Consider the following 26,404-nt stretch of genomic DNA (forward strand, 5'->3'; position numbering starts at 1 on the left):
TGTCCCATCCCACTGCGCACTGCGCAGCATGGTGAAGTGAGAGAGAAAACATATCAAGAATATAAATATGTTACAGTGTGTCACAAAAAAAACATGTAACATATATGTATATTGTGTTATATTAACAATTAATATTAATTGGTGATTATCTAAATGTCATAGTTAAATAAATTTTATTTTATGATTTTATTTTAATTTTATTTAATTATTATTTTTTTAAATAATATTCTTCGTCACTCATGTTTCAGGATAATAACGAAAAGTTTCATGTTCCTGTGATGCTAATATAATAATAATTAATAATGGAAAACGTCAGTAACCTGGAGCAATTTCTTGCTGACATTTGGCAGGACGTCGCGAATCTTGCACGTGAGTCTGCTGTTTATATAGATCATGCAGCAACGGAGTGTCTGCATTGGTATACTGGTGGCAAGATGTACTCCTTTCTTAAGGATGCTGGTGCAGTGTCGGTTTATGAACTGGCCATGTACAATTTTCGTGTATGTATATGTAAAAGTGGAATATTACCTGTTTTACAATTGTTTAATAACTGTCTTAAAATTATTAATTTATTGTTACAGTATGTCAAAGTACAGAATTGCAAGAAGGCGATTATTATTTCAACCTCCACCAATCCAGCATTTTATCAACGTACAGTCAAGATGATAATGGAGAAGAATGCGTTTGATTGTTGCACAATTGTCACTGCTGCACATCCAACTGTACTCAATTACGAGGACACAGTCCCATTAGAGGATAGAGCGGATTATAACAAATTAAAGAGAGATGTGAAAAGCTGGATGCATTCACAAGTAAACAATTGTGCCATATGTGTATCGTATTTAACAGTAACATCGTCTAGAAAATTTAATTTCAGTTTATCATTATATTTGAAATTGTGACTATTTATTATTATTGATTCACAGGACTGTTCAGTGACAATATTATTTCGACCAATTTTTATTAGTCCAATTGATGATGGTTTATTTGTGACGCCAGCTTTTGGTGATCTATTATCACCTTTAAATAGTGAGTCAGTAAAGAATTCAGAGTGCACGGTTGATCATCTTGTGAGCTTATTTAATAATTTGTTTACATACTTGAACTTGAAGGAAGATATTTATTCGATGGGAAAATTCAGTGAATATGTTGCTGAAAAATTAGATGTACTACCAGCAGCTGTTAATCGTAGAAATGTAAGTATTTTATTATAAAAGTGTAATTATAATAATTATGATTAAATAAAAAAGATAAAGATAAGTTATATATTAGCTAGAAAGTATATGTTTTACTTTAATGTATAATTTATTCTGTACATTAGAATTCATCTGGTGCAAAGAGAAAAGGGGTATCTTTAATCTTTGTCGACAGAGCATTAGACCTTTGTACTCCTACTAGTAATAATACTGAATCATTGCTAGCCAGGATACTGTGTACTTTATCACATTTACCTTATCACTGCAACGATGTCGCTATAAATATGTCTCCTCTATTTTGTGGCACACAGGTAATAAGTCACAAAATAATTAATATATTAAAATGCATGTAATTCATGTGATTACTATGAATAATATTATAGGAGAATATCATAAAAATATCATTATTACATGAAAATTGTAAAATTGTTTTTTTCTATAATATTAATTTTTATCTTTCAAGGAACTTATTGAAGTACCAGGATGTTTGGCTAGCAACGACAAAAGCCTGATGAATATATTAATCACAAAAAAGCAAAAAGAGGTGTTGATTACTATGAACAAAATGCTCAATGATATATTTTTGACAAAAGAAAATCTAAAGTCAAAACTAGCAACAAGGATTTCTGCGCACAGTTTAGAAAAACTTGTAAATAAATTCAAAGACATAGATAATCTTGATGCTATAACGGAATCAAGCAAAAAACTTCAAGTATGTATACAGAACATTATGCATAATTATATATATATATATATATATATATATATAAATATGTAATATAGTTTTTAAATATACATATATATATTTTTTATATATTATATAGTATTTATATGTACAAAATTAAGAAAATTGCGTGTTTGATAAACAAATTTTATTGCAGGTGGTGCTGGCAATTATACAAGCCTTAACATCGGAGAAAACTTCCCAATTAGATCTATTGATTAGTCTTGAGAAATTGGTATTGCAAAACATAGCTGTAAGTCGTGAATCTACGAGTGTGCTTGGGCAAGTAATTATCGAATTTAGTTTCTTACATTTCTCGCATAATTATATCTTATTTTATTATGACTATACCTTCCTTTCAAATACTTTCAGTTCAGCAATATAATACAAACTCGCGAAAAACGAGGTCTGGATACAGATAATATATTGGCACTTTTGGTGCATATTTATGCATTGGCTGGAACGGAAATACAATTCTCTCCTCAACAAGAGCAGCAATTGAAGGAAGCCATCGCCGATGCTATATTTGAGGATAGTGCAAAATTAAACGAGAATCCAGTCAATAATAAGATGTCAGTGTATCAACAAACTTTATTACTCTTTGGTTCGTAAAATATTATACAATACAGAAATAACAAATTAAACAGTCAAGAGTATTGAAGGATTCTATTATTCATGAAAAATATTTTAACATTGCAATAACACAAAACAAAAATCTATATAATATACAAAAAATTGTATTTGGTCAAATTATATAAATTTGTTTAAATTATACAAACTATATTTAATTCAAATAAATTGTCTCACAGAAAATTCATTAAACAAATAATGATTTACTCAAAATATTAAATTAAATTATTATCTGGTTGTATATCTACAATATATTAAATTACATTAAATTTGTTATACAAAAATATAGATCTTGCATCTAATTAAATTGGTAATATCTAATTATATTAAGATACATATAAAGTACAAATAATAATAAAGATATAAATCTAAATTAGGTGCTGCTGATGATCAATCCATGAAGGAAATATCTACAAAAGTAGCGGAACGCATCATGAATGTTTTACATGAAATAGCACAGCAACGTGCATTTCTACATGATTACACGTATGAAACTTTATTTATATTTTTGTATTTTTAATTTATTTAAGAAATTTAAATAGAGAATAATTTGTGAAATCAAATGTATATAATGCTTTTAATTTCTATAATTGATTCCTTCAATTTTTTTTTCAATATTTATGTTTCATATTTACTAAAATATAACAAGAGTATTTAATTTATATCTTTTACAGCTCCTTGATGTCTAAATCGAGTTCTCAAGAGATTGTTCAACGTGTTGGAATCTTGCAACAATTATTGACAGACATATTTCATCCAGACAGATATGAAATTCCTGATTTATACCAGAGATCATCCTCATCCTTGCTTTCAGCTGGATTCAAGTAAGTTGAAATACACAATACATATTTTATTATAATACCATATTTCATGCAATCGTTTTTTAAATTTTTCTGAAAAAATTTTGAGAAATAATTTGATAAAAAAATATATATATTTATAGTTTATTTTCCAAAGGAAGAGTGAAACACCATCCATGCGACAATGATTGGGTTATCATTTACATTATTGGGGGTGTAACACCAGAGGAAGTGAAAGAAGCTAAAGAAATTATATCATTATTCAATCCAAATTGTCAAACAACCATAGCAGGTTCAAGATTGTTAAATCCATTAGATATAGTGGACAAATTTCTCCTCTCATCGATCGATTACTGATCGAAAATTATCTCACCTCTGATATATCAAAGAATCCACTTTACACCAGAATCAGAGATTGTATAACGAATCTGTTTTACATCATCTGCAGATTGTATACGACATATAAACTCACGGCTTACAGAACTCTTACAAAGTTTCAGCCTGTAATTCACACCCGTTCCCTCTAATAGACTGTTGCATCTGGAGTTACTTGGCTTAGTTATGGACTCTTCGTCCTCAGACACCGAGTCGTCCCATCTTGTGTAAGCTGTCACATTGCAAAGCCTAGATACCCTAGCTCGAACTAGTCTCACCAAGCTCCTCACATACTGATCCATACTTAATATACCTCTCTCCCGCCTCGTCTGCCAATAATACGCCAGAATATTATCTATAGCCAGCAGAGAAATCCTCTCGTTGCTGAGAAGCTCATCTTCCAGAGTGTGAAGTGACAGCTGCAGCTGATCGTTGTTGCAACAACTGATTACAGTCAGGTTCTCCAGCGACTTACTCACAACCAGATCCACCGTCTCGACCGGGAGCTGCGTCCCAGCGATCTGACACGCGGTTTGTGTCATGACAGTCATCAATTCCACCAGTTTGCTCATCTGGACCTGACCGAACGTGTCGATCAGGATTGCGCAGGAGTCGCAACCGTCGATCTTGATCCCTTTATACCTCGTTGGCAAAATGCACTTGGCTATAAATTGACACAGCAGCAAGGTCTTCCCCGTGGACGAGGCTCCGGCGATCTCGACGACGCTCTGGTTGCCGATGTCGCCCGGGAATAGAGTCCCGTCGAGGTTAACCGAGCGACGTTTCTCCCGAAACCTCGACAACAGCTCGAATCCACCCTCGGAATGGAACTGCATTTTATTGTCGATGATTTTAATGCATTTTCTCCTGTCAGTGTCGATTTTTATTAATTCACGCTCGATGTTGTATCTTCTAAGAGAATGAAAACAAAAACCCGCGCGTTTCCCGCGACAGCCATTTTGGTTAGTAAATAGCGATAAATCGATTTATCGCACATCTCAATTTTCTCGAAATACATATCCTATTTTTACGTAAAATTGCATGTATCAAATATTTAAATATTTGTTTTATTTTAGTAGATCTTTTTCGTGTCAAAAAATAATTTCGAGCGTCAAAATATTTCGGATTCGATTTACGCGTTTAAATTTCGCGGCGATTGAATACGCTTCGATATATCTCGAACATCGATATACCGCTTTTCGATAGGCCTCAAACTCGCAAACTTCAAATCGTTCGTTGTCGGAATCGCTAGAGTCGCATTCGCGTCTCTCTCCTCTTTTCGTATCGAAAATATGAATTCTAAAACGTGATTCAACCCTGAAGAAAGGTTCTTTTCGTTCTTCCGGATGTCTGTAAATCGGGAAAATGTCGACAGCTTAATCGATCTGAAGAACATCGACTAGGAGGCGAGAAAAATACTGTTGCGTTCCGCGACTCTTCGTCTTCGTACAATTGTAAGCCTTTATTTCGTAATTCGAACATATATATTGAAAAATTCATTAAATATGTATTGTCTTATTTTGTAAAATATTAAGATAAATTGCTAAAATGTAGCACAATCATATATGAGTGTGTATATGTGTGTATGTGTGACACTATTTTTCAACACTATAAGTATAGATATTATGTGTGTGTATGCTTTTCTGTAAATAATGTCTTTATTTGAGTTGAAAATTGCGAAAATTCGATTTTTAATATTATAAAAAATAGACAATCAGACGCTTTTTATTCTTTCACCAAAAATTAAAAAAAAATGCTAATAAAAAAGGATACACGATTAGCTGAATAAACATATACTTATATATACATATACATTATTATTGTACGTATACTTATATATGTACAAATATATGCGAATCATAAAAAAGACTGTAAAAATTAAGCTTAACATTTTCTCCACCATTAGCTATTTACTCAAGATCAACATGAAAGAAGTGTATTTCTTGATAAAAGTGAGAAACCATATGTCTGTTATATATACAGGGTGTCATAATTACCATATATTGTATATTAAATGGCATTTGTTGATCAATTTCAAATTGATTTTTTTCTCTAAAAAAATATCGTGGAAGAGCATCATATTTTTGACGATTTATCTCTATCTTCAATATTTAATATTATTAAATATTATTAAATTCAATATTCAATATATTAATTAGATATTTTTAAATTAAATTAAATTTTGTTCAAAAATAGAGTCTATTAAAAATTAATTGAAGAGTGATTTTCTGTTATTTATTTGAATTTAAGAGAAGTGTATTAACTTTAGGAAAAAAAACTCGTCAACTGATAATTACTTAAATTAAAAAATTATTAAAAAATTATTAAATAATTATTTTTGTAAATCGATTTCAGATTAATCAAAGAATGCGCCATTAAATTAATTTGATAGCAGGGACACTCTGTATATATATATATATATGTGTGTGTGTATTATGTATCACATATGAATCATATCACAAAATCGCATCAATGGCAGATTCCATTGTTGGATATATGTGATGTGAGACAATTTCTGAAGAATCAGAATACATAAACACACAAATAGAATATTTTATATCAGTATATATACAGTACATGCATCAGAATAGACGCCACGCATAAAATTATAAATAGAATTCTGTCCCAAATTCTCTGTCACGAATTATAGAGATCGACTAAAGTGGATTTAATATAATATTATAATCATACTAATATTTTCATAAAATTAATTAATCGAAAAAATTAGAATTTCAAAATTAAATAAGTCTAACTGAAAATCCAAGTAGCTTCCAGGATATTCTTGCTCGTAAAATTAGAAGTTCAAAGAATTTTTTATTTAATTATATCGAGATACACACTATTGATAAATATTTAGACAAATCAGTCTCATGGACCAATAGTGTATTTTGCTATTTTGATTTAATTAAAAAAAAATTTGCAACAATAGTTAAATTTTAACTGTCCCTATATTTACAATCTGAAATTTAATTATTATGCCTAAATTTTAGCTATGTGGCAATTAATATTTTTTAGTCAACTAATATTTTTAATATTTTTTATCATAATATTTATTATATAGGATATTCTTCTAAACATCTAAACTATATAATAAATATTATAATAAAAAATATTAAAAATATTAGTTAGCTAAAAAATATAAATATAAATATAAAAAATATTAATAAAATAATAATAAAAAATATTAGCTGGGATAGCTAATATTTTTCTCCCTTCGCATTTTTCGAAATCAATCAAGACAAAATCGTCACACACAGCCGAAGAGAAGTTTTCCTAACGAACGACTGTTTCTGTCCCTAGACAATGATAACTTCCTGGTACGACGACATCCTTTCGTCCCAGCGACTTCGCAAAGTCAAGTTTTGCCGGACTAAGAAGCATATAAGCTGTCGGAAGACAGACCGAGCAGGCCAGAGATCGTCGAGCAACGTCGGAATCGACTTGCCCCTCTATGAGGGCAGCCTCTACTCGGCTCGCAGCTATACCTACCTACGTACATCGAGCTCTCCCAGTTTAGGCCGGTTCAGGCGAAGTGCGGAGCCTGGTGCGGGGTCGCGTTGCGTTTCACCTCGCTATCATCTCTCGTATCAGTCCGCACGAGTTGCCCGGCGTGTGAAGGTTGACGAGAGAGAGAAAGAAAGAGAGAGGGACCGACCTGGTAACCCTGCCTTCAGCACCTTCAACCTGTCTACCTGTCGACCAAAGAGCAAAGCAGCCGACAACCGTCGCCGCGATGAGTGTGCGCGGCAAGCAAGTGCAAAATGGTACCTACGAGTTCGATTACATGCGAGTACCTGATACCAGAACGCGCTGGAAAGTTTTTCGCGACGGAATCTACAATCCTGAGGAAGGGACCTACTGCGGTCACCCGCCGAAGAAATGGGGTAAGTCCCTTTTCTGTGTATTTTCGGGGACTTCGAGGTGGACAGTCGAAGAAGGAACTGCTAGAAATGCTGTTCTCTCTTTTTTTAAATCTATGTAGTAATATTAGTATTGCGTAGGGGAAGACTCGAGGAAGTTATGATGAGATTTTTGAAAAAATTCTTGTTCAACTGTTGAATTGTATTTTTGGTGATGATCTAGTACATATGTTTCTTCCAATATTTGCGCTCCGAATCAATTGTTTTTGCATAAAGTAGGAAAATTTTTGAGAACTTTGAACCTTGAATCGCTATTATTGATACGTAGAGCTTTTATCTTGAAAAAATGGCATAAACAGGACGAAATCTTATTCAAATAGATATGTTAAAAATAGATGCAAGGAACAAATAGTCTATATCTATATCTTAAAAAATGGGAAAAGCGATTGTCTTTCACTGCTTTTTTAAGATTGTTATTGAATTTTGTTTTCTTCAAAGAAATATATGTCATAATACTATTCTCATATAAACTTTAGAATAGAGTTGATCTTATTAGTGATATTTCTTTTCTTCTTGCGCAATCATGTGCAACTAACATTATTGGTTTACGTTTTCGTGTCAAAAATTCGACAATTTTTAAAACTTAAAATATTTTAGTACCAAGAAAAAGTTCTATTGAGCAGCAACCAAATTTAAATTTATAATTAAGGCTTTAATACACATACATTCATTATTTAAACTAAAGTTGTAAAAATTGCATATATGCTCGTTTCTTTGAAAGAGAGACCAGTTTACAAGAAGTTTTTTATAAAAAGATAAATTAAATAGAAAAAAATGATGATTATATATTAATTGCCTGTATCAAATTATTAAAAGCACTGCTGCTTCTTTATTATTTATAAGAGAAATATTATTTCACAAATTTCATTTGATATACCTCTCTTCGAAGGTACAGTAATTCAATCTAGAATGTAACGGTACTTTTATAGCACAATGCCAAGTCAAGTTTGCTTTAGTACAATTTATGTGATAGATTCTGAAAATAAAATAATTAATATTATTAATTTCTTTATATCTCGCGACATACAGGTTGTTAATACATACATATATATATATATATATATATATATATATATATATATATATAAGCAAATTATTCTGCGTATGTAATATATATATATACGTGTGTGTGAAAAAAATATTACTCCGTTTTATTATATTCTATCAGACACGTACATACGCAGAATAATTTGCTTCCTCCTAAGTTTGGTATTTTCAAAACATTTACGATGATGCGAATGATTGATTAAATATACACACGCATTTGCACAAACACGCGCACAACTATTTCGTAAATCGCGTTCTTGTTATTGAGTTTCTTTTCCTTGACATGAAAACCGCGAGTAATGTCAACCGCGAGACGAAAGTCAGTTTTTTCGCATTAAGTACGATAAAAAATATACTTAGATCTCGAATACTTTAACGTAAATATGATCTATTTAATTGTAGAAATATTAAAAGCAATTCATCACATACATAAAAGCACGAGTATTCATATTTCTATATATTTAAAAAATATTTTAAACTGTTTATATGTTTTTTAAACTATTTATATAGAGAAGATTTTCAGTCATATTAGCAACTTATATGAAAATCTATAATAAATCTTTATTAAGAAATTTAATAAATTGAAGAAACTTTTAGTTGCAAATAATTTTAATATCTAAAAAATTTATTAAGAATATATATATGTATGTATAAAATCTTAATAAATTATTTAGATATTAAAATTATTCGCAAATAAAAGATTCTACAATTCATTAAATTTCTTAATCAAGATTTATTATAGATTTTTACATAAATTTGTAATATGACTGAAAAGTGGTCTTGATGTTCAAAAGCAACCAGAGCATATCGAAAGTAGTAAACGTATTATCGTATCATGGCGTTATCGTTATCACAAGAAACTAGATCTCACAGAATGAGTGATTGAAAGATGTTCCAGTTTGCTTGTGTTAGCAAAGAGAAAATAATACATTGAATTATTTATATAATATATATAATATGAGATAGAAAAAGTGTGTAAAAAAAGAGAGTCACAATCAATATTCTTATCACATTCCAGTCAAAAGTAAATACGATTAATCAGACAATTTGACGATAATTAATTTTATTAATATTACAATATATCGATTACATATGATCGACTTTTATTCGATTAACATAATGAATTAAAGAATTATTAAGTGGATAACCCAACATTGGCTCTTGTGCACGTGTGCGAGAGAAGATATGTCTTACGTAGATTTTTTGGCGACTGCTTAGAAACAGTCGACCCTGAGCCTTGTGTTTTGGCAACGATCTGACACGAGAGAGAGAAAGAGAGAGAAAGAGAGGACCGGAAATAAGTATATCAGCGATGGTAACAGTGACACAGCGAAGGGAGTACTTCTACGACGTGTCGCCTTTCCTTCTTCGAGATAGGCTCGTCAATAGCGTTATTATAGGGGTTGAACATGTGCGAGTTTATCGATATACATATACACGCGCGCGAATCAATGTTGATAGATGTCGAGGGATATATTTTCCTTTCTTTTTTTATACGAGCAAAATATTTCGTGATATATGCAGAGTATGCGAAGCAATCTTCATAAGGAGGACAAATAAAGGAATTTATTTATTTGAATTAATTTTTTTAGGAATTTATTTTTTAAATTAATTTTTTTTAGGAATTTATTGATTTGAATTAATTTTTTTAGGAATTTATTTATTTAAATTATATTTTTTAGGAATTTATTTGAGAATACAAATAACAAAACCATCTGTTAACTTATCTTACATTTTGTTAACAAAGACAAAACTTTTCCTGCCAATGATAAATTAGCAGTTTTTCTTATACTTTTTTTAAATTAACGTCAATAGGTTCCGTACAAAATATAAATTGTAAGATAAATTTCTAATTCGCGAATTTTGTGATTTAATCCCAGATCCAAATCGTCCTTTTAATATCGTGAAATTTTTTCTGTACTTTATAATCGATATAATTAATTTGACAAGTCTTCGTACATATTTTTTATATTGAAAAATCTTTTCTTCAATCTTTTTTCAATTTTTGACATGATGTGCAGCCTGAATTTTCTGTATAATTATTTTTTGTTTTCCAAATTAAATTGTTGCTGAAAAGAAAATTCTTAGCATAATCAACGATAAAATTTGCTTAATAGACAAAAAGGTAATTAGCCGCGTGTGACTTTATATCGATGACACTGACACTTATTAGCTATGAAATAACACTTGAAAAATATTAGAATGGTTTAAAGATGTTAACTGATCGTTCTCGTTAGGGCAACGTTTCAAATGCGAAAACGTTATTGCAAACATGCCAAATTGCTAAAAATAATGTATCCAAAAGCGCGCAGATGCATCTCATAAAGGTGAATTGCTTTCGAGAGTACGCTGATGAATTGTGGATTAGCATATCTTTGAAAAGATATATAAACTCAAAGGGTTTTAAAGGATTTTTAAAAATTCGGCTTAAAAGTGTTAATTTTGTAACATTTTGCTCCAATTTAACGATTAAAAATTTGTCTCCTAACTAGATTTTTCATCAGGCGCGAATACTTTCTCATTTAATATTTTATTTACTTAATACGACATTAAATTATTATAGCTAGAATAAATAAATATTGCAATTTATTTGCATTATATAAACGTCTTTTCTAACGCGATTCACTGTGATATCTTGATTATCTCGTTCGAAGAAGGAATCGATTGTGCTGATGTCAAGCGAATCGTGGCCTCGAAAATCTTGTCATTCTCGAGCGTCTAATATCGATTCCAAACATGTTTTCTTTGGTAATATTACGTAATGGAACGTTACATATCAGGTCGGTGAAACCGCAAATGTAAACGCATCTTTGGATCAAAGAAACATTGATCGATGCATTTTGTATAAACAATCGAAAAATACCGAAAATACAATATTATTCGCGTTACATTATTCATTCGTTGAATTGATTTCAAACGCAAGAATCATCATGAATATTAATTCATGCGACTCATGTATCGCATGTTTAATTAATCTCGCAGTAGAAATCAAACCTTTTTAATCAAAAGCATAAACTTTCTGATGAATAATTATCTTTATTAGCATAATTGGATAGCGTTTTTTGATTCTGTCAATTTTTTGTATTTATACATGGTATATTGGAATATTAATTCGAAATTATAATTATAATGTTCTTCAAAAAATCGATTTTATCTTTTCTATAAATCGCATTTAAAACTTATAAACGGTATAAAAAAACTGGCAACTTATCATTTTGAAACATATTTTATAATTTGACAAATTTAAAAAAAAGTAATGAATACTCTTTTTTCTCTATGTAAAAAAATTAATTCTATCTAAAAATATGAGCCTTTCATTACAAAAAATAGAAGTATTCTTTTCTCTGTATAAAAAAATTAATGATATCTAAAAATACATATCTTTCGCGAAAAGGCGGCACGAAACATTTTATTTTCTCGAAACAAATAAGAGAGACAATTATAAATATGCAATAACAATAATATAATAACGTCTATGATTTACAAGATACGAGACGACGTCGTCAATGTCATCAGTAACAATCTTAGGAAAATGTCATTTTCCAAGGAACGCGATAAGATACCGCTGACGAGGTAATTTGAATTATCACGAATATTATCTCCTTCTTTTTTTTCTCACCGACTTGACATCATCATATTCGTACGCATGATATTCTTTTCCTCCTGCAGGAAATCCAACCGTTCACGAGAGGTGCACGTGTTTTCTTATATTCGACTGAATACGTAATCAGTAGAACGTATTATCGATAACTATCGACATCCGTTTTTTATTTACTATATGAGTTTGCGAGATTCCTTCCTCACGCAAAGCAAGATATATCTCGCTTATTCGAATATAAATGAGTTTCGATATGAATACACTGAAAAAAATTGTTAACTTAACTATAAACTTTTCAACTAAATATTATTTTGTTAATTGAACAAAAAAATATTTAAATTAAATATAATATATAAAATTTAACAAAACGTATATTAGACTTAAATACTAATATATGTTCAATTAACAAAATCGTAATTTATAGTTTAATAGTAATTTTTTTTCAGTGTCAAGCTTCCAATGGCTTTTCGAATTTCTGATTATTCGATCCTTATTTGTGAAATATATTAATTAACACACGTGAAATATATTAATTAACGCACGAAGAAGATTTAAAAAGTGTTTCATGTCAAATGAACCCTTTTTTCGTTTCTAAAATTTTATTATGCTCCAAAATAAAGGATATTTTATTTAAATTGTTGACCAATCTTGAAAATTAAATTATAAAAAAGAGAGAGTTATCTTTCCTTTTTTAATGTAAAAAATACAGAGCATATCGATCCCTGTAATTAGTTATTTAATTGAATAGTAATTTATACTTACAATCTTGATTACGTGATAATAAAATTATTGTTGGAATCTTTAATTTGTATAAATATATTTGTGAATCCAGTTAAGTATTTGATTTCGTGGGTGTTTGCAGGATTTTTTCCAGGAGGCATAATTACATTTTTTTTAAATTTTTTTTTTAAATTTAATTTTTAATTTTTATTTTTTTCTAATTAAATATGCAAATAAATCCAGTATTTATTCAAAAGGGGAGCAAATGCTTAATTTTTTTTATTTCAAAGGGAGTAAATGCCCGCTCTTGTTCTCTTTTGCGGACGCCCATGTTTGATTTCTACATATTATATTTCTTTGTGAATTTACGTAAAGCGGATATACAACAAGACGTGAATGATGCGGTTCTCTCGGCTCATCTAGTCACGTGTACATACCATTCCGGGTGCAAATTTTCACGGTAATCAAATCAATTCTCACGCGGCTTCGGTGTCGCTAAATTCCCGTGCAACCAATGAGAAATGAGCGAAGTTTATAAAAGAAGGAAACAAAAAAAATGACGTTTCGCAGAATTAACTCAACGGTCTGATGCGATGGAAATCGTGGCGTGGCATAATAAATTACCGCGAAGTATTGTTGCAGTTCTAGAATAGAGTCAAAGAGAGAAAAAAAATAAGAAACAAAAATCTCTCTGAAGGAATTCGCTCGTGCAAATATTTCTTAGTCCGTGAAGACTTCATATTCTCGGTCCATATATATCTTCAAATGCAAGTGCCTGAACTGAACGGAATAATTTAAGTCGCAGTTTTTCATTTTCCTGATGCTTTTTATCATCGATAACTGTCCAACTTAAATTTTCTTTATTGCCTACCGCAAACGGAATGAAGTCTGCACGCGAAACAGAATTAAACATCTGTAAAATGTCTGAAGAATTATGCAAGATTCTATTTTTATAGCGGAAATGTTAGAGATCTTTATTCTGTTTGTTGAATTAAAATGTCATAAAAATATTACATGCATTTTTTCACTGATAACATTTTTTCATTGATAACATTCCATTTTTATCGAGTTTTATTCTACAAATTTCGAATTCCGAAATAACAATAGAAAATTCTATTTATTCTATTTTTTATATATTTTTTGTATTATGTAATGTCTCGTTTTTAGACCTACCTTTGGACAGTTAATAAAGATTTATAGCTATTTATTAATTAAATAAGAGAAAGAGAGAGAGTTTTTGACATATCTTATTAATTCGTTATCGAACTTGGTATACAAAAAAAATAAATCTACTTTATTTTAAACGTCAAAATGACTATTTTTGCTTTCTGAATTATAATGCACAAAGGCCTCGTAAATACATAGAATTTTGATTTTTGTTGAATTGGCTGTTTTTTCATATGTTGTAAATTATGTTCTACTGAACAAAAGATCCCAAGTAGCAAACTGACGTTGTTAAACATTAAAATGACGTAAACTTGTTACCTGGGATGTAATAGTTTCAAAGCTAAATATTGGATAATTATTGTGAGTTACAGTACAATTAAAGAACTCGTAGAATCTGAATTTTTTGAATTTGATTGTAAATTTGGCTATAAATCTATTACATTTTTCACAAGTTACAATATATGAGAAAACCAATCTCTTACCAAGATTCAACTTTATAAAATTAATTATAGAGTTTTTGAACCTAAATAAAATTCTAAATGAAATTGAATCAGCTGATTTTCTCACATGTAACTTATGACTTCTTGAACAAAAAATGTAATAGGCTCAAATTAAATAATAGATGGTTACTGATTTACACTTGATAAAACACGAAAAATTAGGACTTTACAAGTTGTTTCTTTTTTATTGGCTGTAACTCAATAATTATTGAATCTTTAGCTTCGAGACTATTACATCTTTTGTTCAGCAAGTCATAAGTTACAACATATGTAAATACAGCTAATTCCACCAAAAGCTAACAAATGTTTCGTTGACGGTGCATGAGAAAACAGGGGAAATAATTTTTTCGAAAGAACGTTATTTGCTCAGCTCGCGATCCCCAAAATCCCGGTATCAGCTGACTCTTCCGAGGCGCACCGATGTCTGGGGCGCGATTTCCTGATTCTCGCAAATCATCATCGTCGCAAGAGAGAGAAAGAGACGATAGAATGTTGATGATGCGAGTGGATCAACAACCGGGTGGTGATAAGACCCGGATCACGTGCGTTTTATCACGCATGTAAATTCGTCTGTGACTTCTCGACGTTATCGCGCCATCCTCGAGTGTGCACTTCTCCGTTTCAAGATATTTATGCATTTATTACGTACCAACGGGATCGTTTCTATCAGTCAACCAATTATGTATATATATATATATATATATATAATAGAACCTAAGACTTCCCATACAGCACACAAGTTTGCAGCAATATTACAACATTCCAATATTGCACATTGCATGTAGCAATATTGCAGAAATATTATATAGGCATGAATTTGCAATATAGTTTAAACAACGTTGCAGTAACATTTCAGAAATATTATGAAAATAAAATTCACGCAAAAAATATTAGGTACAAACGATTCAGTCCGATCATATATTGACACATTTCCAATAATCCAATAGTAATATTACATATATATTTTCTTGCATTATTGCTGCAATGTTATAGAACAATGTTTCAATCTTATTGCGCTGTATGGGTTGGGTAGGTCTTGCGTACATCAGATCCAGTGATGAATAGAATTAAGGCTCCCATTCACTTCGCACGATTAAAACCGGTCGACTTTTCAGAATCGGCGATCTCCCAGTTGGGAAAAAGAATGAAGGTCGTGATTCTTTTACCACATATGTTAAGCTAACGGGGAGAGGAGATTAGCTTATTTAGGTTTCTCGAATAGAGAGAGGTTTATTCTTAATCCTTTAAAAGTATCCTCTTATTCAACAGCCTCTCTCTTATTCGTTATTTATTTTTTGTTTACAAAGTGTTTTTTTTTACACTTAATTTAATTAAAACAGCTCGTAATAAATTAAAACACTTAATTTGAATACTTTATTATTATTTTAATTAAAATACTTAATTAAAACAGCTCGTAATCTCGTCTAAAAAAGAAAGTTTCAAGATAAATAACTTTAAAATAAAATCCGTCAAAACGGAAGGCTTGAAAATCGTTTCAGCTTCGAAAATGCAACGATTTCTCAAAATATCTGTTTGGCAATATTTGTTTCAAGATTTGCATATCATAATTTTGATATTATGTAAATATAATATCTTTTAACAAAAAATATTTGTTTGTATCCCATATAGCTTGAAACATTTCGAGGAATTAGTCGTTGTAATAATAGAGTAAGTTCATAAAACGAGAAAACGAAGAAGAATGATAGCTCTTATAATTGAATTTCTTGCGTCATTTTAAAGCATTACTTTTTTATCGCTACTCTCTTTATGAAAAGATAAGCAATCGAGATGTTAAAATCGAGATATATCTTATATTCAGCAAAACTTTTCTTCGATTATTACGTAATTTAATCGTTAAATTGCTATTGACGTATTATACCGTGTCTTAATACATATTTATAATGCAGATACGCATAATTATAAAAGAGATATAAAGGAGAGAGAAGTTATCACGAACACAACTCAAGAAATCTAAATTAAAGCCCTTAACATCGAGAGATATGATAAGAGAATAGACAGATAAATGTATAATTATAAAAATTGCTTCAATTTTGCAGTCATAATGACGGATACTGCATCTAATCATCTAAATAATTAATTAAGGGAGCATTTTTACGAATAATTTGTATAATTAATTAATTATAGTTAAAGCAGCATCCAGAGATGAAAGAAAAAACTAAGAAAAAATAAGATAATAGAAATAAGAAAAAAAATATAAAAGTATTCGATAGGTTTTTCATCCTCTTTCTGAATATTGTTTTCGTATTTTCAGCGCGAAATTTTGCGAATCGTTAATGACAAGTGCAAATATTTGCAACATCTCGCTGCAGCCAATGTTGTACAAACGATTTTTTGTTACGTCTATTATTACTATCGTTAAATTAAAACTCGACGATTGCGTGGCGCCGGCTATTTTGAACGCTTATCCGATCATCGCCAAATGTGCCTAATATAACGAAACCAATGTGTTCATATGTAAATATCTTTGTTCAGCCTCTTTTTTGTTGGATAGATAACTGGGGAGTTTATAGGAACGATAAGATTCTTTCTATGTTCATATTAAAATTCTATAGAAAGGCTATTCAGCAATTGTATGTGATTTAAAGAGACGGTTGCATTTTTGATTAAAATATCAAATGTTTTTTATTTTTTATTTAACAAAACAGTCAATAATTTCTTGAACATTTTGAACTTTATAATTTTTTAATGTGTTTGAAGTGCCTCAACAAAATGTTGAGCAGATAAGAATTTAAAAATGTTTTCCTGCAAAATCATGCATTTCTTGATCTTTATATATATATATATTTTAAATTATGGTTTAAGTGTTATCAATCTTTTTTTATTTAAAAATAACCAAATTATGATTCGATCATTCAGTTTAAAGAAATTGTAATTTTATCAAAAGCTACGATAAACAAGTTGACTACTTACACTATAATTATAGTTATTAACTATATATAATTATATATAATATATTTAACAGATTTATTTATTTATTTTATAATATATTTAATATATTTAACATATATTTAATATATTTATATATTATTTTTAACTATATATTGTCTATAACTATAATAGTATACATATTTCTTGTTATAATTGTTTAATATCTAATATAAAAAATAATAAAAAAAAATGTCCACGCGCGCAAATATGAGATATTCAAGCGTCCAAATCCCCCACAAAGATCCGAATCTTCGAGATTGATATTCGCATATTTTTCCTCCCAAGTTAATTGCAACGTGGCGCGGCAGTTGGCCGCCCATCTTCATCTTCTTGCGACTCTCGGTGCTTTTGAAAAAGAATCTATATTTAGAGCCGCGCGTTGGCAGAGTGCCCTATGCTTTAAATATTTTCCGTTTGATCGACGAAACGATGAAAGTTTTCGCGGTTGCATAAGTGGACCGAAGTGGACTGGCAGTGGCCAATCGACGTCGGGTTTTAAAAGGAAAAAGGAAACGTGCTCGGAAAAAGGATGGGGCTCTCGCGAAACTCCCTTCGTCATACTCTTCATGGCTCTCCGACGTACGCGATGAATATTTGGATCACGCACAGAAAATACGTCAATGGCGAGAAAATATAAATAGCGCGATAAAGAGAGAAGCCTTCGCTTCGTCAGGAGAACCTCTTATTCTTTCACTTCTTCACGAAATCGCGAAAAAATCGTCCAACAATTTCATATAAAGAAGATAAAATTTTACATATTTCTCTATGGTTCGCAGGATTTTTTTAAATTTAAACAGATATGAAAATAATAAAAAAATTAAAAAAGCTGCCCCTCCTGGGGCACAATTAAATTTTTAAAAATTTTTGTTGGTCCTTAATTTTTTTATTATTTTCATCTGCTTAAATTAAATATGCAAATCAATTCCAGTTTTCTTCAAAAGGAGAACAAATGCTTAATTTTTTTTACTGATTCCAAGAGGGGCAAATGCTCCCTCTTGTTCTTCCATGTATCTCTCTCTTCTCTTGTTTAAAAAATATTGTTGAATTTTGATGATGTTTTAAAAATTTATTATTGCTGAAATATATTATATAATTAATATATAATTTATTTTAAGTAATAATAATATATATATAATTTATTTTAAGCTATTTTAGACACTTTTGGGTAAAAAGGAATGTTTCCTCTTCTTTCTTCTTCATGAAATCGCGAAGAAACCATCTCAAAATTTGATAAAAAGATCAAATTTTACACATCTCTCTCTCTCTCTCTCTCTCTTTCTTTTATCGAAAAAATACCGTTGAATTTTTGGAAATTTATTGTTGCCGAAGCATTTATTTTAAACTATTTTACACACTTATAGATGAACAAAATGTAGTATATGAAGAATTCTTTTTCATTTCTTTATAATATGCAGGATACGAAAAATAGATTGGCAATCTTTTACACGCTTTTTCACTTTCTTCTCTTCAGGCATGACCCTTATCTTCTACGCTTGCTTCTACGCCGGACTGGCGCTACTCTTCAGCATTTGCATGAAAGGCATGCTCGCCACGTTGAGCGACGAGAAACCTAAATGGATCCTAAGCAGCAGCCTTATCGGCACCAATCCAGGTAGGATTTTCACTATAAATACCAGCTCTAATCGCGTAGAAAAAAACCTTACATCACGAAACAATGACAACGATTACGTAGTTTTGACATCGTTGTTTCTAAAGACACGTATTTAAAAAAATTATTTTTTCCCTTTCTCTGCTGCGCTGGATAGAATATTATTTTTCGAGACTTTAACATATTTTAGCTCAAGGTAGGTAGAATTTATATACATATATATATACACTTGCACACTATAAATAAATACATTTGCTGAAAAATATACGATATTTTTTTGAGAACTAACAACGTACAAAGATACATTGAACTTTTCTACATTTTTTCCTGTGTGTGAAGAGGCTTTTATGTTATAAAATAAAATTATATCTTATCGCAACTCTTTGTGACAACGTTTACATGGTGATACAGTGCGTCACACCTTACGTAAACGTGTCACTAGCTTAAACTGTAAATGAAAATAATAAGTAAATTAATAATAAATAATAATTAATTAATAAATTAAGAATGTCAATAGTAAAAATAATTGCCTTTGTTGATTAAAGTTGCACAATTTTCTGTCATAAAAATATAGATTATTTTTTATTCATATATATAATATATGATATATTTATAAAAATGCACAAATGCAGGAATGAGATTTTATGTGTTTAATCTGTTGAAACTTTTTGATTGCATTTTGTTTTGCAATCACCAGGCTTGGGCTTCCGACCGATTTCGGATAACGCGGATGAGAGATCGCTTATTTGGTACAACGCGTCGAATGAGACCGAGGTTCTGAAGTGGACACAACTCCTAGACAAATTTTTGGAACGTGAGTAATGAACCAGACATTCATTATTAATACGAATGGTGTAACTCTTTAATAAAAATCTCCTGAACGTGCGAAAATCTATCATCAACCACCGATTAGAAAGAAAGTGACACTAAACATATGTGCATACTACATGGAATTTTTCCAGGAGAAGCATAATTAAATTTTTTGTTTCTTAATTATTTTGTTCTTTTTTTGTCATTTTATTTTTATTTTTTTATTAAATATGCAAATAAATTCCAGTGATTATTCAAAAAAAGAGCAAATGCTAGTTTTTTTATTGATTTCAAGAGAGGACAAAAAAGGGAGTGCTCCTCTTGCCTCATGTGTGCACACATGTGTCAAAAAAAGTCATCTCCATAGTCGTAGCACAGCATCTGCGTGTTTTCGTTAGATCTAAAAGAATAAAATTCTCAAATTCGAATTATCCTTTAATTATGAAGTGTTCTCTCCTCGCATTTATTCGCTAATATCATTCAATATCTTGAAATAAATTCAGATATAATCTAACGTGTCTCTGCTCGATTTCAATAGAATACAGAAACACGTCGTATCTGCCAAACCACGGTAGAAACCAACAGATCTGTAACTACACTATGCCACCGAAGACTGGAAACGTATGTGCGGTTGACATCAATAATTGGGGACCGTGTTCGCCGAATCAGCAATACGGTTTCAACAACGCGGCACCTTGCGTCTTCATCAAGCTTAACAGGGTAAGAATCAATTTTCCTGGAGTTTAATCTATCAATATTTTCCTAATTAAATATCTTAAGATAACTACGGATAATTACTTATAATTTTGCATAATTATTCCATTTTTAAATATATATATTATATGTATGTATAATATTTATATATATGTATATATAAATATATTTAAAAATTTATTTATAAAAATTAATATTTTTAAAATATATAATATTACAATATATATATATATATATATATATATATATATATATATATATAATATGTCTATTAATTATATATTTAAAAGAAAATAATATAAAGAAAAGTTTATTTAAAATTGCAATTTATCTTACGTTATTTATATAATATATATGAAAACGTCATGCGCATTTATTACTCTATGCGTCCAACATTGATTATATGCAAACATTTTTATTTAATACATGTGTTTTTTAATTCATTTTTTATTTTTATTTTGTTTTATTTGATGGTGACTTTTAAAAATTTTTTCAAAACGTTATTATTTTCTTTCAGATATACGGATGGATTCCCGAATACTATAACGACACGAAAGATTTACCGGCCGCAATGCCACATGAGCTAGTCCAGTATATAAAGTCAGTCGACGCTTCATGGGTTAGTTAGTCGGTCAGTCAGTTATATCAGTCAGATAAAAATAAAAAAAAATGGATTTGAAAAATTGAAAAAAATCGAAATAAGAAACTTCAGCATTAATTTCTCGTCAATTAAATTAATTCTTGATCACTTTAATTTGACATATTGGACTTGCGAGGTTTGAAAAGATTCAGAATTATTAAACAGCGCGAAGAAAGTTTTATATATTTATTTTATTTTATTTAAAATTGTTTCTTATTTTTATTCTCAATAATAGAGAATATTCAACTGACAGAAATATTCAATAAAAAGCGATTCCGCACATTTTTATCTCTATACCGTAATTGCTATCGATTAGTATTTATAATAAGCGTGTTATCTGTTTATTTTATGGGCAAACATGGATAAGAATTGTAAACGATGCGGCTCAATTGCTCATGCGTTTTTATGTAACTGTGTAAAGAAATTGTTTGATTTGCGAATGGAATTCTAGAACTCAAAGATCAGTATTACCTTTTATTCGATAAATAATAGTTTAATATTATGCGATGTAGAATTTTGTATATAAAATCAACGTCTCTCGCGTAATATACAATATATTTTTTTTACATTTGCAGTTAAATACTGTATGGGTATCCTGCAAAGGAGACAATCCTCATGACTCGGAGAGTATCGGCGAATTGAAGTATTATCCTCAGGGACATGGCTTCCCAGGCTTCTACTATCCATACGAGAACACACCTGGATACTTAAGCCCAGTCGTCGCTGTTCAGTTTCTTCGACCGAAAAGTAAGTTAACAACAATATCATTTTACAAAAATTGCATTGAAAAAAATTATAAGAATGGAAAATGAAAATATTTGCATCCGGCAGAAGAGAAAATTCAGTTTTAAACTACACTTTTTCTAAAAATTTGCTCTCAGGTCGTAAGCAATATATATTATAAAGTAAGTATTTTTAATATTAATTTTATCGATAATTTTATCTCTTTTTCTGTTAAAAAAACAAGTAAATACAATGATTTCTCCTTTATCATATTATTTGTAGCGTTATAAAGTATCTTCTATTGGACAATTTGCAACCACGACTAAAGTTTTCGGAATCTCTCGCGTCGCAGCTTTCTTATATAAACGCGACTTTGAAGATATATCGATACGCAGTTTTTTGAATCCATCCACTATCCTTCCTCCATCATTGACCGGTTCATGTACGACTCGTAAAAGCAAATGACTTGAGCACTCCAGATGAAACCGGTAAAAGCCGGTGTGTTGCAGTGTGATATCGGTCGTTGAAAGGTGGCATCGGTCAACTGCTTGTTCGTTCAAAGTTGCACACACGGTTTAATTCAATCCATCCCATTTTAATAATCTTTCGTGACTCTTAATATTCCGATATTTGTGAAATCATGTAAGATACAACAATAACAGTTGCAGATTTTTTATATGTTATCCATGTCATCTAAATTATATCGCAGTCTATTTTGTAATCAATTTAATTGCAAACTTCATAATCTTTAACATTAAAATATCGTTAGAGGCTAATTATGATTTCATAATCTTTATTGTGAAGTAATTAAATGTCAAATATTATCATGATTTAATGATCATTAAATATAAACATAAGTCGACTTATGTACGTTAATTGTAAATTAATGTTACATTCTTGTAGTGAAAAAAAATTGATACTTATTTGTAGATCAATTTGTATGTAATATGTCGTCCATTTTTAAATTTATGATTTTTTATTAACTTCAAAAATATCCCTGCATAGCAAACGTATGTCATTTTGACGTCAGTTTGCTACTATTGGGCCTTCGTATCTATTTTGTAAAATTTTAATAATTACAGAGCGATTGTTTCGTGACTTAAAAATATTTCTGTATGAAGAAGAATTATCTAAATCAATGAAGAAAAAAGGTTTTGCCGGTTTAAAAAATACAAAATATACGTTTAAAAATAAGATAAAATTATCTAAATCGAATTGTTTTTACAGGGAACCAAATCATCAATGTCGAGTGTCGGGCGTGGGCAAAGAACATCAAGTATAGCTCATTTAGAACCGAAAAGAAGGGTGCGGTACACTTTGAACTGATGGTCGATGAATGATCGCACGTCGCGATCTTCTAGATCTTTATTTTTTTTCTTTTTTTTGCGCGCCGTTATTTCATGCAACGTTTTACTGCGCGATTAGGAAATATTTCGAGACGCACAAAACAAAAGGATCCGAACGCACGTCGAAGAATATCGCGATATATCGGATAGCTTGCGCTTAGAAAAAAATAGTAAATCAATAAAAGTTCTTTACGTAGCGCAGAAGAAAAAAATAAAGAGTGCAAAACGTGCAGCTACAGAGAACATACTTAATTATTTGTTATTTTTTTAGATATCGTAAGTATAATTATAATTAATTGGAATTTTAATTTAATTTTTTGCCTTATTCTTAATAGGATCATCAATTGTTCTGACAAAAGAGAAAAATTGTCTCTTATTGTAATTTACAGATTTATGTACATAAAGAGTGATAATAGGAGATATATAGAATATATGTTCGAGATATATAGAATATGGTCTTTTGTTCAACAGAAGTGTTTAGAGTGTTTACGAGAAAGTTTTCAATTTAAAAAATTAGGAAACAGGTTTCATAATTGAAATACGTAATTCAAAAGTAATCATTGTTTTTAAATATAAAAATTGAAAGATTTTTCAATATTTAAAATTATTTCTATTTTATATTAGTAATGTGAAAGTTGCTAGAGCTTTAAGAAATAATTCAAGATCAAGATATTAAAAGAATGAATTTGAAATGATTTTCAAAACTTTGATGATTTCATCCCATATTTAAATATTTCTATATATTTTTTTTTAATTGAAAGAAGTATTGTAAGAGAGTATATATCCGAATCTGTAAAAATGTAATAGCTCACGGAAAGAAGTAAATTGATATAATATAATAACATTTTTATTTTTATATTTATTTTGTATAAGAAATAGCTACATTTCAGGAGAATCTGCATTAATAAAATTGAAACTTTAATAATGGATTAAAATTAGATAAAATCAAAGAGATTATTTTGAGTTAAGGAATTCAGTAAATAAAAAATATAATGTGATCTAAAGATGATATATTTAAATATATTTAAAATTACAATCGTAAAAATATGAATATATCGTAAAAAGTTTTCACTGATCTAAGCATTTTACGTGAAATAATTTGATGATCAAATAAAAACAAAATTGAAAACTTTCTGAAGACCATTTAAAAAATATGAATAAATATAACTAATTAGTCTATTAAAATATTGCGTTTTAAAGATAAACGCAATTAACTATACATTATTATTTTAGAAATATTCTGTACATCTCTTATTCCCATATTGTCTTGAATTATATAACATATATATCTCCAGCCTAGTTGAACAAAGTAAGTATATGTACGTTCGAATCGTCAATGTATATTGAATGAATAATTCAATAATTTAAACAAAATATTGTGGTACTTATTAAGATATAGGTGTAATTGTACAGAATGAAATAATATATCGCGCTCTACATAGTAATTATTTTTTTTAAATAAATGACAATCATGAAAAATAATCCAACATACAAGTACAAACTGTGTCTTTGCTGAACATCGCATTCTTATCATATTCTTAATTTATTCGTTGCGATTATGTATAATTGTGTCAATTTATTCTTCCTCTTCTTGGCTCCTTTCTCTCTCTCCTCTTCTCTTTTTCTCTTTTTTCTTTCTCTACCCTATTCTGTATATTAAATTATATAAGTAAATTAAGAGTATACAAGAATATATAATACTCTTCTCTCAGATATATATTTCTCAGAGATTTTCGCGATATTAAACGAATTTATTTAAATTCTAGATAGATATATGCAATGATCTATTATTATGCACAATATTAGGCACACATATACATATATTGTCCTATATTTCGGTGCACCTTTCGGAATGTGGAACTTTTTACACATAAAATTTTGAGGGTACATCAGTCCGCCACAATATTATCTTTTTTCATGGTTTTTTTAAATTTTAATCTTCTAAAATTATCTTTTTTCACGGTTTTTTTTTTAATTTTAATATTTCCAGATTTTTAACATTAGTATATTGACGCAGGTTTGCTTTTATCTATATATTATACAGTATAATTGTTGAATATTTTGGAACAAGTAAGTTCTATTGCAGCCAAAGGGTTAAGAAAATAAGAATGATACATAAAAGATAGCGTGTGTGCAAAAATGTTTGAATAATCGATAGTCCGCATTTTATCACAAAAATTGTTATATTCATTATATATCAGCATAGAGTAAAAAATCTTATTAGTCTACTGTTAGTTTCTGCTATGCAATAAATATGTTTTCTTTTTACAATTTTGTGAGAATTTTGTCTTTTGATAAAAATATCTTTCTTATAATGTCAGATATAAATTATCTTTATCTTTATTTGAGATGATTAATTGTGTATCAAATTTTCAACGAAATTATGAAATCGAGAAGAGATTTTACGAAAAGACGAGAAAGAATTTAGAATCTTTATTAAAATTAAAATTTTTGTTTTGAATAATTGCGTTCAAACAATTACAATTTAATTATGGCCTAATTGCTCTATACATAGATTGCACCGAGAGAAAATTAAAACTTTTAGCCGTCTTTTTAAAATTTTTTTCAAAAATATTTTCACGTGCATTTTAACAATTATAAAGAAAGAAGAAAAATCAAACTGATATTAATATCTTTAAATCAAGTAAAACATATACAATCATTATGTCTCTAATTTTTCCAGTTAAGCTGGCTCAATACATTTTCTTTGGATTAAGCCGTTGTTACTTCTATACATTTCACAGATATAAACACTATCTCTTGTCCTCTTTAAGGAAAAGAGAAAATTATCTTATCTCTAGAATAATTTTTATAATACGATTAGTATATATATATATATTTCAATTTTGGAATTTTATTCAAAGAGATAAGAAATATGTATTAGTGTCGTATCTTAATTTGTATTTTTTAACATTATATTTTATCATTAGAATTTA

The 26,404-nt window shown here is 29.5% G+C and overlaps 3 protein-coding genes and 1 long non-coding RNA gene across 5 annotated transcripts; 3 read left to right on the forward strand and 1 right to left on the reverse strand.

Annotated features, from left to right (window-relative positions):
- The first annotated feature begins 3 nt into the window (after positions 1–3).
- Positions 4–3,833, forward strand: LOC114934313 (sec1 family domain-containing protein 2). 2 transcript variants are annotated; one of them, XM_029306998.2, is made up of 11 exons: positions 4–141; positions 249–500; positions 582–812; positions 927–1,196; positions 1,322–1,507; positions 1,660–1,908; positions 2,078–2,206; positions 2,293–2,524; positions 2,928–3,036; positions 3,225–3,374; positions 3,494–3,833. In XM_029306998.2, the coding sequence occupies exons 2-11, from the start codon at positions 303–305 to the stop codon at positions 3,705–3,707; spliced, it is 1,968 nt and encodes a 655-aa protein (XP_029162831.2). In that variant the 5' UTR covers positions 4–141; positions 249–302; the 3' UTR covers positions 3,708–3,833. The 2 variants fall into 2 exon arrangements, with proteins under 2 accessions (XP_029162831.2, XP_085339413.1); XM_085483287.1 differs by having other exon boundaries at positions 3,508–3,601.
- Positions 2,727–4,683, reverse strand: Xrcc2 (X-ray repair cross complementing 2). Its single transcript, XM_029307000.2, has one exon. It carries the CDS (start codon positions 4,559–4,561, stop codon positions 3,734–3,736), a length of 828 nt encoding a protein of 275 aa, XP_029162833.1. The 5' UTR covers positions 4,562–4,683; the 3' UTR covers positions 2,727–3,733.
- LOC114934314 (sodium/potassium-transporting ATPase subunit beta-2-like) lies at positions 3,909–24,950 on the forward strand. The gene is made up of 8 exons (XM_029306999.2): positions 3,909–5,179; positions 7,026–7,609; positions 19,098–19,238; positions 19,933–20,049; positions 20,584–20,765; positions 21,277–21,378; positions 21,975–22,146; positions 23,350–24,950. The coding sequence occupies exons 2-8, from the start codon at positions 7,459–7,461 to the stop codon at positions 23,460–23,462; spliced, it is 978 nt and encodes a 325-aa protein (XP_029162832.2). The 5' UTR covers positions 3,909–5,179; positions 7,026–7,458; the 3' UTR covers positions 23,463–24,950.
- Positions 22,153–22,898, forward strand: LOC114934316 (uncharacterized). Its single transcript, XR_003820252.2, has 2 exons — positions 22,153–22,304; positions 22,405–22,898. It is a non-coding gene; the product is annotated as an uncharacterized LOC114934316 (long non-coding RNA).
- Positions 24,951–26,404: the final 1,454 nt, after the last annotated feature.

This window comes from Nylanderia fulva, unplaced genomic scaffold (genome assembly GCF_048542155.1).
Source record: "Nylanderia fulva isolate GAGA-0341 unplaced genomic scaffold, ASM4854215v1 Scaffold24, whole genome shotgun sequence".
Classification (NCBI taxonomy): Eukaryota; Metazoa; Arthropoda; class Insecta; order Hymenoptera; family Formicidae; genus Nylanderia; species Nylanderia fulva.

What these genes read in the sequence shown, in the direction of transcription:
- LOC114934313 (XM_029306998.2), top strand. Translation starts at nt 303, where the DNA reads ATGGAAAACGTCAGTAACCTGGAGCAATTTCTTGCTGACATTTGGCAG. An exon ending in CTCTATTTTGTGGCACACAG is followed by an intron (nt 1,508 to 1,659) that starts GTAATAAGTCAC and finishes TTATCTTTCAAG; the next exon opens with GAACTTATTGAAGTACCAGG. An exon ending in CTACGAGTGTGCTTGGGCAA is followed by an intron (nt 2,207 to 2,292) that starts GTAATTATCGAA and finishes AAATACTTTCAG; the next exon opens with TTCAGCAATATAATACAAAC.
- Xrcc2 (XM_029307000.2), bottom strand. Translation starts at nt 4,561, where the DNA reads ATGCAGTTCCATTCCGAGGGTGGATTCGAGCTGTTGTCGAGGTTTCGG.
- LOC114934314 (XM_029306999.2), top strand. Translation starts at nt 7,459, where the DNA reads ATGAGTGTGCGCGGCAAGCAAGTGCAAAATGGTACCTACGAGTTCGAT. An exon ending in TCACCCGCCGAAGAAATGGG is followed by an intron (nt 7,610 to 19,097) that starts GTAAGTCCCTTT and finishes TCTTCTCTTCAG; the next exon opens with GCATGACCCTTATCTTCTAC. An exon ending in TCTTCATCAAGCTTAACAGG is followed by an intron (nt 20,766 to 21,276) that starts GTAAGAATCAAT and finishes ATTTTCTTTCAG; the next exon opens with ATATACGGATGGATTCCCGA.